Source organism: Echinops telfairi, unplaced genomic scaffold, assembly GCF_000313985.2.
Source record: "Echinops telfairi isolate 266 unplaced genomic scaffold, ASM31398v2 ScPeMD7_3533;HRSCAF=4204_1, whole genome shotgun sequence".
Classification (NCBI taxonomy): Eukaryota; Metazoa; Chordata; class Mammalia; order Afrosoricida; family Tenrecidae; genus Echinops; species Echinops telfairi.
In genome coordinates this window covers 31,121,143-31,136,056 of record NW_022107432.1, presented here as the reverse complement: position 1 = coordinate 31,136,056, position 14,914 = coordinate 31,121,143, and the positions used below count along the sequence as shown (strand labels likewise).

Here is a 14,914-nt window from a genome sequence, read left to right as displayed (position 1 = left end):
AGCCTCAGACGGCGTGTGTGAGAGGGAGGGGCCTGTATGTGTGCAGGGAGTGTGTGCCCCCACCTCTTGAACAAGGACCACACGTGGTAGCCCAGCTCCAGGTGGGAATAAAGCGGGGGCCGGGGGGGGGGGGGGGGGGGAGCAGTATTTAACTCCTTGGCACCCCGCCGCTGATCACTATCGCCCAAGTTTTGCAACTCGGTGTGTGGAGGCTGAGGGTGGAGTAATGCCCGCCTCCTCGGGCCTGGCCTTGCGCTGAGTGCGGGAAGGATGAGCGGAGGCCGGATGGAGCGGGCGATGGAGCCAGCCCCGCGATGAAGCCAGGGGCCCGCTCACAGGCCCGGGGCCCTGCTCGCACATCCGGGGGGCTGGGGCCCCGCGCCCTCACCCCGCAGCGCGGCTGAACAGGTCCAGGCGGCGGCTGCCTGCGCCACCGACTGAGCCACAGGGGCCCGGCAGAGGCGGCTACCTTGCGGGCGCGCGGCTGGCACCGGCGCTTGGGCAGCAAGTCCCGACAGGCAGCCCAAGGCCCGAGCCGGGTTAGGCGCCTTCCCACCGCGGGAGGCCTGAGGCCGAGGACATGGACGAGCAGGTGTTCAAGGGGGACCCGGACACTCCTCATTCCATCTCCTTCTCCGGCAGCGGGTTCCTCTCCTACTACCAGGCCGGGGCCGTGGACGCCCTGCGGGACCTGGCCCCGCGGATGCTGGAAACGACGCATCGCTTCGCGGGCACCTCCGCAGGCGCGGTGATTGCAGCCCTGGTGGTCTGCGGGATTGAGATGGGTAAGGCCTCCGCTTGGGGCGCCCTGAGCGCCCCACCCCGGGTGGGGGGTGTCTCTGGAGGGGTGCAGCTGGGACCCATGCCCGGAAATGGGTAGCAGAACCTGCAGGGCCGGCGGGGCATTCAAAGGTTGGGGGCTCTCAGCTCTCGGCCTCGGGTCCACTGAGAACTTGGCCTCATCTCTCTGCCTTCCTCGGCGCCCTCATCCTGCCGGATGCCCTGTCCCCCAGCCATCGCAGAGGAAGGCAGCGCCTCCCTCTCCAACAGCCTGTGTCACAATCTAACACCTTGAACGTGGCCATACACAAGCGTTATCCCGCCAGGCCTCTCTCTTTGAAAATGCAGATGTTCTTGGGAAAGGGCATCAATTAAAATCTTTAATATCTTGGGGGCGAGAAGCCCAAACGACTGGGTTGGACCGACTCATATGCCCTGCCACCGAGTCAATTCTGACCTCCCAGACAGCGACCCCTCTATAGGACAGAGGGCGTGGTCACGAGGAGCATAGTGGGTCCACGTTGGGTTGCTAACTCCAGGCCTGCAGTGTGAGACCCCCAGCTGCCCCCAGAGGAAGACAGGGCTTTCTGCTCCCTGAAAGAATTACAGTCTCAGAAACTCACCCGGGCAGTTCCACCTTGTCCTGTAGGGTCACTATAGGTGGACATTGACTCCATGGCAGTGAGGTTGTTGGTTTCTTGGCGTATATTGGACAGCAGGACTGCTCTTTAATGTTTCTGAGACTATACAGCTTTATGAGAAGAGATACACAGTCCAGCCGCTGCTAGTGGGTTTGAACCACAGACCTTGCCGTAAGCAGGCCAATGCTTCACCCATAGCCTCAGCAGGGGTCCTTTGAAGAAGATGCGTATGCCCAGAGTTCGGGCAGCTGGAGAGCTGGAGCCTGGGGACCTGGGGGAAGGGCCCAGGGAAAGGGAGAAGCTGGGAGGGAGGGAGGGAGAGGAGAAGATCTTGCTTTGCTGGCCAGGCTGCAGACCTCAGTCAGAAGCGCAGCCCTGTGCAGGGAGCGCACCTCCATCCCTGTGAAGCCCTGCGAGTCTGCCCTGGGTGCTAGAGCACCCCAGCGACCTCCCAGGCTGCCTTGGGCTGTGTTTTCTTAGTTGCTGAGCCCCTGCTCTGTGCCGGGCGCTGAGGGCAAAGCCCTCGGTGGAGTAGAAGTTCTAGAGGGAGACCTTCCGACAGGTAGCCTTGTCATGAAATGCCAGGGAGAGAAGCCTCTGCAAAGACACATCCCAGGAGGAAGGGACAGAGAAGCGTCAAGGCGGGGCGATTTCAGACAAGGTGGCCAGGGAAGTGAGCGATGAAGCCAGTCGAAGATGTGGGGAAGAACATTCCAGATTGGGGAGCAGCCAAGAGGCCAGTGGGCTGTGGAGTAATGGGTGAGGACGGAGAGGGGAGAGAATAGGAGGGGCGAGAACCTGACATCCCTTGGGTGTCACCTAGGACTCGACTGCGCACTGCCCTTCCTGAAGCCGGAAGTTTCAGAGAAGGGTGAGGTGAATGGGGGACCCTCGCTTTTCCCTGGGCTTTATCCTGATCTCTGCAGTTTAGTTCATGGGCTTTCACGGCCGTGCACTTCACTGTTGACCACCCCTTGCTTGAGACTGGGCCCTGTTCTAAGCCCTTTGGCACATTAGCTCCTTTCCTCTTGACAACCTTCTGATGGGAAAACTACTAGCATCTCCATTTTCCAGAGGAAATGGAGTCACAGCAAGTTTTAATAACTTGCCTAAGGTTACCCAAACAACCAGGGATTTGAAGTCAGCCTGACAGGAGGGCCTCTCTCTTTCCCCACTGAACAACACTGCCTCTTCCCAACTTCAATCTTTTCTCTATGTATCCGATGGTACCTATTGGCCCTGCTGCGGGCAATGTCAGGGGCTGGGGATGCTGGCTGTGTGGGTAGTGGGGTCTGGGAATTTGGTCTGAGCTGGTGGGATTTGCAGCCCGGTCATGGTACTATCTGGAGGACAGTATTCCAAGCAAAGGGAAAAGAAATTCCTACCTCAATTAGAAGCAGAACAAGAACTAGAACGAGGTCTATGGTCTCCGTTCGAGGCTCTTTCTATAGAGCATTCCACTGAGAGTTTGTGTACCTGTTCTTGATAGGCAGGCCAACTTTTTGCTATTATAAATAACATGGCAACATTGTGTCTCCAATGCCCTAGAATATGCAAATCATGAACTTGATTTCATAGCTAAATCATTCTCAAAATTAGTTGTGTCAATCTGACTCATATCAGAGTTTCAGAGTCTTAATCTTTCTAGGCCCTCAACCCTGGATGCCATTCAACTTACAAGTTTTATGTCAGTCCGATGGATGTGAAATTATACCTCATTTTATGTTATCTACTTCATCTGCATATCCTGATCATTAATGAGGTTGAGCATCTTTCCATGCATTATTGGCCACTTGCCTCCTTTGTAATTTGCCTGCTCATGATCTTTTCCCCATTCTTTCCACAGAGTTACCTTTATCTCTCTAATTTGTGTTGTTTTATAATATGCATACTGCACATGACTCATATGTCAGCTATAGACACCGAGGGGGATCAAACCGCCAACCTTTCAGTTAACAGCCAAGCCCTTAACCAATGCACCACCTGAGTTCAGTGTAGGCAGGTTTCCACATCGCCTTCCAAATGCTGTTTCTGACATAGCCCAGTTCCTTGGTTCACAGGGCTCTGTTCTTGGAAGCTCTCTCCCCTTCTATTGCTGAATTTGTTGATTAAACCAAGATTTCACTCTTAATCATAATTGTCTATAAGGTCAATGCCAAGTCCTCTTCCAGTTTAAATATCTTCTAGTATTGCCTCTATTATCCTCGGCCCTTCGTTTTTCCCTGCGAAAAGCTCTGTGGAGATCTTTGATTGAAATGACACTTTCTGATCTAGAAGTATGGTCAATCTCTCTACTCACTCTGATCTTTTTGTTCTTCAGGAGGTATTTTATGTCTTTCATTAGATTCCTTCCTGGAGGTCTTATCACTTAGCTGCTCAGGAGCGCTGCTGGTGCTGCCGAGTAGAACTGTGCAGAGTAGAACTGTGCAGAGCAGAACTGGGCAGAGTAGAACTGGGCCATGGGGTTTTCAAGGCTGTGTACCCCTGAGTGGGTTCGAACTAAGGCTTTGAACCGGTTCTGTCCAGTTCAGTCATAGCTGATGAAGCAAAACCAGAAAGGACCCACATTTGTGGGTGTACTGGAATGATAACTGGAATGGGGAAAAGTATGGGTTAACACCCTGCTAGAAATGTAATCCTTCTCTGAGAGAACAGGGCATCTCATATACAGCAACCAGATCTCCTGATCAGCAGATTCAGAAACAACAGTGCCCGACTCACTGAGTCTCCCATTCCAGGGCTTCCACCTGTGAGTCTTCTCATTCTGTTTATCTGCTGCACCCACACATTCCAAGTCAGGGCCATTCTGGTTTCTCTTTATCAGCCATACCTAAAATTGGTTCAAACCTCCAATCTTTCAGCTAGTGGTCCATCAGTTAACCATTTGCTGAGACCTATCAATCTCAGGCTGCATTCCAAAACAAACAAACAAAACCACTGCCAGTTAATCCTGACAGAGTAGAACTACCCCTTTGCATTTCTGATTGACATTTCCAAAAAGCCTCATTATTTCCTCTCAGAGGAGTTAGTGGATTTGAACTGCCAACCCTGTGGTTAGCAGCCCAGTACATACCCCACTATACCACAAGAGCTCCTCCAGGCTGCATTCCCAACCAACCATGTTCACTGCCAAGTCAATTCCAACTCAGTGACCCTATAGGGCAGGGTAGGATTGCCCTAGTAGTTTTCTAAGATTATAAATCTTTATGGGAATAGAAATTCTCATCTTGCTCCTGGGACTGTCAGATGGTTTCGAACTCTTGAAATACTCACCTTGTGGTTAGCAGCCCAATAGCATAACCCACGATGCCTGCTGCCAGAGCTCCTGTCCAGGCTGCATTAGTTTCTATGAATTCCTCTGGCTCAACCATTGAGAACAATGACCCTAGTGAAACAGCTGGTCCCCATCCCTTCTCCTTCAGCCATCCTCACACCAGTCTACTTGTCGGAGAACGAAAGGAGGCTCATATTGCTCCTGTTTTTGATTTCCTTTATTATTAAAAAAAACAAAACAAAACTTTTCAAACAGTTTTATTGGGATATAATTTATATACCACACGTTTCACGCACTTAACATATATAATGCAATGATTTCTAGTATATAGAGAGTTTTGCATACATCACCATCATAAATTTTAAATTCTCCTCCAAGGAAACCCCACATGGGTTAGCTGTCACCCTTCGAGTCTATCCCTTCCACCCCCTGGGAACCATCATCTGCTACCTGTCTCTATAAACCTGGGCATTATTCCTTAGGGGGAATAAACACACACACAGTTCTGCTCGGGAGCACATGGGTGGCTATGAGTTGGCATCAACTCAACAGCAACTGGTTTTTATTTTGTTTTAAAATTTAGTTTCCTCAGACACCTGTAACAACATGTCACAAATTGAGGTGGGAGGTACTTTAAGAACAGAAATCCCCGTCCCTCCCCACCCCCTGCCCCATCATGATCCCAATTTTACCTTACAAATCCAGCTAGACCAGGGCATGAACACTGATACAGATAAGAGGTGGAAGCACAGGGAATCCAGGACAGATAAACCCCTCAGGGCCACTAATGAGAGTAGTGATACCAGGAGGGTCAGGAGAAGGTGGGGGGCAAAAGAGGGGAACTGATCACAATGATCTACATATAACCCCCTCCCTGGGGAATGGACAACAGAAAAGTGGGTGAAGGGAGACATCGGACAGTGTAAGACATGACAAAATAACAATAATTTATAAATTATCAAGGGTTCGTGAGGGAGGGTGGGGAAAAATGAGGAGCTGGTACCAATACCAAGGGCTCAAGTAAAAGAAAATGTTTTGAGAACGATGGTGGCAACAAATGTACAAATGTGCTTGACACAATGGATGGATGGATGGATTGTGAGAAAAGTTGTACAATTCCCCCAATAAAATGACTTAAAAAGAGAGAGACAGACAGACAGAGAGAGAAGATCTGGATGTCTAGAAGTAAGAGGCAATACCTTTCTGTTCTTTCTTTTTTTTAATCATTTTATTGGGGGCTCGAACAACTCGTATCACAATCCATGCATCAATTGAATCAAATTGCTTCCAGAATTCTACCAGAAGTTCTTTCTTGAGTTTCCTGGTCTCTGGTACCCCATTCGTTTACAGCTGAAGCCCCCTCGTGTGGGTGTGTAACAACAACAAAAATACTGCTTTAGAAGGTGATGATGACAGTGGGAGCCCAAAAGCCACTAAAGGAACTACATAGGCAATAAGTCTCTGGAGAACTCCCCCGATCGAAAATTGAGGGATGGGTGCAAAGTGGTTACTAAACAGACAGCTTGGGAGAGAGGAGTGTAGAAGATCCAATGCATCTATCGGACCCGAACAGTTAAAACTTTGTCAGTAGATTCCCCCACCCCACCCCCACCCTGTGATGCAGGCTGGACCTGATCTGGTTTCCCAAGTTTTCTGTATTGGGGTTTGTATTGTTTTGTTCGTCCCTAGGAGAGTGTGTCTCACAGGTGTGATGTCAACGGAGGTCACCCTCTGGAAGCCCTGTTACATGCTTTTCCGTTTTTTGTTATATGAAATCCAGGACTGATGAACCTTAGGGTCAGCAAGTAGAATAAGGGGCTTGGGGGAGGTGGGTACAGAGGTGGTGGGGGGGTAAGAGGGAGACGAGGTCAAGGAGTCCATGCAGAAGGAGTGGTTGGAAACTGTGATAACAACTGTACAATTCTGCTTGACGTGATTGAAACAGGGAATGATATGTTAAGGTATCAAATCCCAACTAATAAAAAAAGTACTCCTTTAGTCATTTTTAAGTGTAATTCCAGGAACATTGACATTCAACATGTACGCAGCCATGTTCCTCCCTCATCCCAGCCCTGGTCACCACAAACACACTCTTCTGTAGGTCTGTCTGTCTACTCTCGATAGCGCCTTGAAGTGGGATCATGCAGTGCTTTTCGCTGGGAGGATGACCTATGTCACTCAGCATCGTGGCTTCAGGGTTCATCTGCGTCGTAGCATTTCATTTCCCCTATGGCTGAATACTAGTTCGTTGCACGGATGGGCCACCGTCTGTCTATGCACGTGCCTGTGGATGGATCTATCCATCTTCTAGGTAAATTGTAAATGCAGACCAATCCCCGGGTGGTGAGGTTGAGAAGAAGGCCTGGCTCTTGACCAGGAGCGGAATCCTGAGATCCTCAACGCCAAGGGTGCTGTGTCCAGGGTGTGCTGGGAAGGTTGGGAGAAGTGGGAGCTCCACCTGTAACTCCGAGGTGGAGACCTGGAGGGAGAGGTTTGCTGATTCACACCTGTGAGGGAGTGGGGGCAGCAGGAGGGGCCCAGGGAGAAGCTGAACTGGGATGTCATTGTAACAGAAGCACCAGCCCTTACACGGAGCTCCGTGCATGCTGGGCACTGCAGCGTGGCCCTTTACACCTACACATGTCCTCCAGGAGAGGGCATGACCTTGACTGGGATTCCTTACTGGACAGGGGCTCCTGGCAGTCCTACTGGCAGTTGAGGGAACGAGTCCTGTAGGAGGGGCCTGGGCAAAGCACCCTCTCCCCTCATCCTACTTCCCTACTCACTTCAAAGTGTCTCATTCCTCCTAAGAAACCATCCCACGTAGACCACCCCATCTCCTTTCTGCACTCTCGTTTGCCCAGAGAATTTTTCCATGGATTCTAGTTCTTGGTTTTATACTGCTGTTGTCATATCAGATGCTGTGTCTCATTTCATCAGCTAGATTGGTGGAAAATCTAAGGTTTTGTGGGCCTCCTGGCACCCACAAACTTGTGGGCAAGGAAGAGTGGTTCACAAAGCCCTGGAGCTTGCCAGCTGCTGGCCGGCGCGACATTACATATATGCCGTTGCAATCTTGGCGCTTACCTGGCACCTGGGTAATTTCTGCCGTGTGGATGGGACTCACAATCCTAGAAGAAGGGTCACCAAGGCTAAGGCCCCCCTTTTAGAGACAATTGTACTTAGACTCCGGAGGGAAAGTAACTAGTGGGAGGTGGGCCTCACCTATGCTAGTTGGGTTTCCAAACTGAGTTCTGAGGAGCAATGGGGGAGGAGAAGCCGGGAGGGCAAACACAGAGGCCCCGGGACCTCCCTGGCTCCACCCTCAGTGACGCAGCCTTTTGATTGTCCATCCCAGCACAGGGCTCCTTCTACAGTTATATGTAAGGAAAATACTCTAGCAATGTTACTTTATGTCATCTTCCAGCAATTTCCCCAAAAACCATATTTTGGGGTATTTTTGGTAGAAGTTTACACAGCACCTTAGAAATTCCATTGAATGGTTTCCTCACAATTTGTTCAGCGACATTGGCTGCTAAGTGTGAGAACTTCCTCGTTCTTTCTCATTGGGCTGCTCCTGCGCCATTCCCAGCACCTGTCTTCCTCGGCTCCCTTCCCCTCTCAGCTTCCCTTTAGAGTCAATGTTTGCCTTCTGGGCTCATGTGGGTTTTTTTATTTAAAAGGTTCACAAGACTCATGGCTGTTATTGTTGGTTTGATGAGCCAATCTGTCAATAAGTGAAAAGTAATCTCATGGAATGATTTTGGTTCAAGATGAAGGCATATCTCAGGATGTAGATAGTTTGAAGGGGTCCTCCTGTCTCAGCCAGACTAGTAGGTTTGGACTTTTTAAAAAAGAATTTGAATTCAGTTCAGCCCCCCTGTTCTCTCAGGATCCATTGGACTGTGTTCCTGATGAGAAGGGTCAGTAGTGGTGGCCGGGCACCATCTAGTTCTTCTGGCCTCAGGGTAGACTGCTAGTTTCTCCCCCGAGTTCTTGGTTTTGCCCTTTCCCTTTTACTCTGGGTGCACAGATGACACCGGCCATTTTTCCTTGTAAGTTAAAAAACACACCAGGATTTCAGACTAATCTCCTTAATATGCAAAGAGGCTGGGGACCAGATTCAGTTCTCTTTCTGACCGAACTTGCTGATGAAACAATTCACCCAGCCACCCACCAACCATGTATTCAAGGGCGCAAAGCCACAACAAGGAATGAAAAAGAAAGGTCTCGTGCCCTCCCCGAGGAGCTGACACCCTGGTGGCGAAGCGGGCCACCTGTATGTGGCCCTGTAGAAACAGGTCCACACCGGACTCTAGGGAGAACATTAAGCAAGGTGAGGGTGTGGCGGAGCCACCGCACAGTGCAAACAGTTAATGCCCGGCTGCAAACTGAAAGGTGTGGGGCATGGGGGGGGTCTGAGTCTACCTGGAGGTCGACTTGTGAAACCATCAGTCCGTGGACACCCTGTGCAGCCCAGATCAATTCTGACACAAGTGGTGTCCCTGAGTCGGAGCCGACTCAAGGGCAGCTGGTCAGTTTTCAGGTTTCCCACCCTAGAAAGCATGTCAAATTACTTAATTTTTGATTCACGTGATCGGACACTCAGGAGGTGGACCTGGATGGTGGCAGTGGCTCAGGGCAGCTGGTGGAGGGCGTGGGGGATGGTGCAGGGGTGCAGGGTCAGATTTGGTCTGAGAAGCCCACCCTGGGGTAAGAGGAGGTAGGCAGGCCCAGCAGCCTCGGGGACGCAACATGCTTGCATTTCCAGAAAGGCAGGCAGCTTGTCTATCCGGACGGGGTAGGACCTTTCAAAGGGACCATGGAATGCACCTGAGAAGGCCAGAGGAACCGTGGCAGACCCCCACACCACAAACCTGAGTGTCATGCCTCCTCCCAGGGGTGGCAAGAGCAGGCATGGCCACCACAGGCATTCTGTAACAGTTTTATTGGCACTTAATGCACACATCATACAATTCAATAGTTCAGCCACCTCAAGCAGAGTTACACCAACACCAGCACAATGACCACAGGCCTTTGGATCTGTCTCCACACCTGGGTGTCAGGCAGCTCCCGGATTCCTAGGAGACCAACATCCCAGGGCCCTGGAGCCAGGGGTGGCTGGAGTTATTGTCATTGTCCAAGGTGACTCAGAGCCCACTAGGACTTGCACGGGAAGGCTGAGGCTACCTTTCCTTGGCCACTGTGTGCCCGTGTGTCTGTCTCTCAGTGGAGGGGTGAGGCGCTGCAGAGCACAGTTCCCGGCAGGAGGGGGCCTGGGATGACTGCCCAGCTCAGTTCCGTCCTGGGTCTGTCTTCTTTCTCTCCCTTGTGATTTCAACGACCATTCACAGTGTGGCTGGATTGTATTGGATCCCTCGGGAGAAAAGGTGGCGGCTTTCGACTCCTGTAAAGAAACCCGGGGGCCGTTCTTCCCTGTCCCGTAGGGTCGCTGTGAGTTGGCATGGACTCGACAGCTGAGTTTTTGGCTTCTTCTAAGCCCCACCTTGATTCTGTTCCTGAGGCCGGGAAACTCCTTGTTCGCAGCCCACTATCCTGCTGGCGCTGGAAGCCTTGCCCTCCTCCTTTAGGATGTGAATGAGAACTGTCCTGCCGTAGGGGCGGGGGGAGGGGGGGGGCGGCAGGGGTGGGGGGTGTGATGCCCAGCTGTAGGTTGGAGTTCATTCCTAACCGCTGGGCGCATTTTCATAAAGTGTGGCTTCATGAAAAAGCATTTTCAGAGACTCACCCGCCGGAGGTGGCAGATTTTCCTGTAGAAAACCTGTTCTCTCCTTTGAACGAAGATGGCGCTGAAGGCAAAGAAGGAAGCTCCTGCCTCTCCCCAAACGGAAGCAAAAGCACAGGCCAGTGGCCCAAGACCCCGAGACTAAGAAGGCAGCCCAAATACCCTCAGAAGGGTGCTCCCAGGAGAAATAAGCTGGACCACGGTGCCATCATCATGTTGCCCTGGAGCACAGTCTGCCGCGAAGAAGATCGAAGCTAACAACACACTTGTGTTCATTGTGGATGTCAAAGCCAACCAGCATCAGCTCAGACAGGCTGTGACAAGCTCTATGACACTGACGTGGCCAAGGTCAACACCTTGATCAGGCCTGACGGTGAGAAGAAGGCGTATGATCCACTGGCTCCTGACTATGGTGCTTTAGATGTTGCCAACAAAATCGGAATCATCTAAAGTAAGCCCAGCTGGCTAATGCAAAATATAAACTTTTGCAATACATAAAAAGATGCTTTCCTGTGAGTCACATCTTAGTGTCATTCCTTTAATGACCAGCGGCCGTCAAGCCGGCTTTGACTCATGGTGGCCCGCATGATTCGGGGTTTACAGTGACTGGTGTGCTAGGAACTAGATCACCAGACTTTTCTTCCTAGGCATCTCTGGGTGGGCTCGGGCTTCCAACCTTTCTAGGCTGGCAGCCAGGCCTGTGAATCCTATGAGCCACCCAGGGATTCTTATGCTAATAATATAACAACGTTGCCACCCAGTCCGATCTTGACTTACAGCAACTTGACGCTTTACAGAATAGCATCCCGTTCCATAGGGTTTTCTTGGTTGTCATCTTTTTTAAAACAGATTGCCAGGCCTCTCTTTGGTGATGTTACCGGGCGGGTTTGAATTGCCAACCTTTTGGTTTGTACGCCGACCAAACCATTTGTACCTGCTGGGGACCCATGCTGCTGATACTCACTGCCATCCAGTAGATTCTGACTCAGAGTCACCCTGTGTATGCTAATCTCAGCTACTGTATCAAGTGCTTAGAAGGAGCCCTGGGCTAACACTTTACATCCATCATTGACTTTCATCCTCTCACTGCCCTGTGTAGTTCTGAGACCATCTTTAGGCCCATTCGACAAACGAGGAACCGGGTACAGAGCGGTGAAGTACCTCTCCCATGTTTATACAGCAGAGCCAAGCCTGGGCTCTCTCTTACAGCCTTATCTGGATTTCAGAAGTCACTTTGCAAGTAGCGTGAAAACTGTCTTGCCTAACACTATGGACCAAGTGCAGCCAATTCCCAGGTCTCTCCTCCCCTCCCCTGCCCAACCTCCACCCCCTCCATCAACAGTCACTCTTTATCTTTTAGGATCTTTTTAAAGCAAACAAACAAGCCTTGTGTTGTGAACCCTGCAAAGGTAACAGAGCAGATCATGGGTCTTACAGTCAACCATTCATTCGCATTTTGGTTCCATCTGTCCATTGCAATCTCCCCCGTGGTTCCTCCTTATCCCACTTCCTCCTTATGTTTCCTGTTTCTGTTCTGCTTTCTCAGCCCTCTGGACTTTGCTCTCTGGTAAAAGCTGCCCTTTGGATCTTAAATGGTTGGTGATTCTAACACAGGGGTGAGTTCAGTTCCAGACTGAAGGGTGATCCTGCAGTGTATTTTAGAATTTGTCAAGGCTTCCAACAGGTTCTGCCCAGTTCAGGCAAGGCCAAGGCACTGGGACAGGCCTGAATTGTATAAGTGATGGTGAACCAGAGAGAATGAGAACAGGAAAAATGATGGGCCCACGCCTTGCTAGAAACTTAATCTCCGGATAGACAATGCTGAAAAATGATGGGCCCACGCCTTGCTAGAAACTTAATCTCCGGATAGACAATGCTGCTTCTTATCATTCCTTGGGTATTGTCTGGGAAATACTGAAGAGAACTTTAAAGTGTTAGTCTCTAATTTGGCTATACAATGTAATCGTAGGGTGTGATATTAAAAAAAAAAACATACAAGGGGAGAGTAAAAGTACATAGAGGAAGGAACTAGGAGGCAAAGGGCATTTATAGAGGTCTAAATACAGGCATGTACACATATAAATATATTTATATATAATGATATTGGGAAATAGATCTATGTACATATATTTATATGTTAAGTATCAAGGTAGCAGATGGACATTGGGCCTCTACTCAAGTACTCCCTCAATGCAAGAACACTTTGTTCTAATAACCTGGCATTCCTTGATGCTCACCTACCCAACAAGATCGCTGAAGATAAAATGGGTGCATAAGTAAATGTGGTGAAGAAAGCTGATGGTGCCCGGTTATCAAAAGATATAGCATCTGGGTCTTAAAGGCTTGAAGATAAACAAGCATCCATTTAGCCGAGAAGCAACAAAGCCCACATGGAAGAAGCACACCACCCTCTGTGATTACAAGGTGTTGATAGGATCAGGTATCAGGCATCAAAGACTCAGAAAAAAAAATCATATCAATGTGAATGAGGAGATGTGCGGAGTGGAGCCCCAAAGCCCATCTGTAGACAATTGGACATCCCCTTGCAGAAGGGTCACAAGGAAGAGACGAGCTGGTCAGGGTGCAGTGTAGCACCAATGAAACATACAACTTTCTGTTAGGTTTCTCAGGTTAGAAATACCTCGGTCCTTGGCTTCGCAAGGGGAAAGAATTCACACCGAAGCCTGGTTAGTGATCCAAGTGGGTTTTCAAAAGGGTAGAAGGAGTTTCAGGTTCTACACAGGCCCCCTCAGGACATTTCCCACCCACATGTGGAAACCTGAGGCCAGAGAAACCTTCAGCCGGATGAGGAGCAGCTGGAAAATAGGGCAGCAGTCTTTTTTTTCTTTAAATCTTTTTATTGGGGCTCGTACAACTCTTATCACAATCTATACATACATCCATTGTGTCAAGCACATTTGTACATTTGTTGCCATCATCATTCTCAAAACATTTTCTTTCTACTTGCGCCCTTGGTAGCAGCTCCACATTTTCCCCTTCCCTCCCCCATCCTCCCTCCCTCCAAAACCATTGATAATTTATAAATTATTATTTTGTCATGTCTTACACTGTCCAATGTCTCCCTTTACCCACTTTTCTGTTGTCTATCCCCCAGAGAGGGGGTTATATGTAAATCATTGTAATCAGTTCCCTCTTTCTCCCCAACCTTTCCCTTCCCCTCCTGGTATCACTACTCTCATTGTTGGTCTTGAGGGGTTTATCTGTCCTGAATTCCCTGTGTTTCCAGCTCCTGTCTGTAACAGTGTACATGCTCTGGTCTAGCTGGATTTGTAAGGTAGAATTGGGGTCATGACTGTGGGGTGGGGGAGGAAGCACTTAGGAACTAGAGGACAGTTGTATGCTTCATCGTTGCTACACTGCACCCTGACTGACTCCTCTCCTCCTTGTGACCCTTCTGTAAGGGGATGTCCAGTTGCCTACAGATGGGCTTTGGGTCTCCACTCCGCACTCCCCCTCATTCACAATGATATGATTTTTTGTTCTTTGATGCCTGATACCTGATCCCATCGACACCTCATGATCACACAGCCTGGTGTGCTTCTTCCATGTGGGCTTTGTTGCTTCTCTACTAGATGGCCACTTGTTTCTCTTCAAGCCTTTAAGACCCCAGACGCTATATCTTTTGACAGCCGAGCAACATCAGCTTTCTTCACATTTGCTTATGCACCCATTTGTCTTCAGCGAATGTGTCGGGAAGGTGAGCAATATGGGATGCCAGTTTAATAGAACAATGTTCTTGCATTGAGGGAGTACTTGGGTGGAGGCCCAATGTCCATCTGCTACCTTAATACTAAATCTATACATATATGCACATAGATCTATTTCCCCATCTTCACATATAAATATATTTACATATGTGCATGCCTGCATTTAGACCTCTATAAATGCCCGTTGCCTCCTAGTTCCTTCCTCTATTTCCTTTTCCTTTCCTCTTGTCCCACTATCATGCTCAGCCTTCATCTGGGTTTCAGTATTTCCTCTTGGTTACATTGCCCTTGATCAAGTCCTACCAAGGCTCCTATACCCTCCTCACCATCAATTTTGGACCACTTGTTCCCTTGTCCCTGGGTTTGTTAACACCCACTTCCTTTCCCCTGCCTCATCTACCAGGTCTCCCAGGTACCATTGGTCCATTGTTTTCTCTTCCAGAGATTGTTTATCCCGCCTATCTTATCTAGATAGACCTGCAGAGATAATAATATATATAAAAACAAGACAGAGCAAAACAAAGCAACAAAAGAAAACAAAATAACAACAAAAAAAAAGGAAAAGCCTGTAAATAGTTCAAGGTCTGTTTGTTGACCTTTAGGAGTATTTTCTGGTCGAGTCTGATGCCCACGTCCTGGCTCCACAGTCTATTTTTGTTATTCCCTGGGGACTTCATTGCTCTGTTCCCCTTGCTGTTCTGTTGCACACCCTTAGTGTTTTGCCTCAGTGTGGTGGTATCAGATC

The 14,914-nt window shown here is 49.5% G+C and overlaps 1 protein-coding gene across 1 annotated transcript in view; it reads left to right on the top strand.

Annotated features, from left to right (window-relative positions):
- Positions 1-580: 580 nt before the first annotated feature.
- The window catches only part of PNPLA1 (patatin like phospholipase domain containing 1), a 61,233-nt gene continuing 46,899 nt past the window's right edge, over positions 581-14,914 (top strand). Inside the window, exon 1 of the mRNA XM_045294786.1 lies at positions 581-785. Coding sequence (XP_045150721.1) covers positions 581-785 — 205 coding nt within the window. The remainder of the gene's footprint in view (positions 786-14,914) is intronic.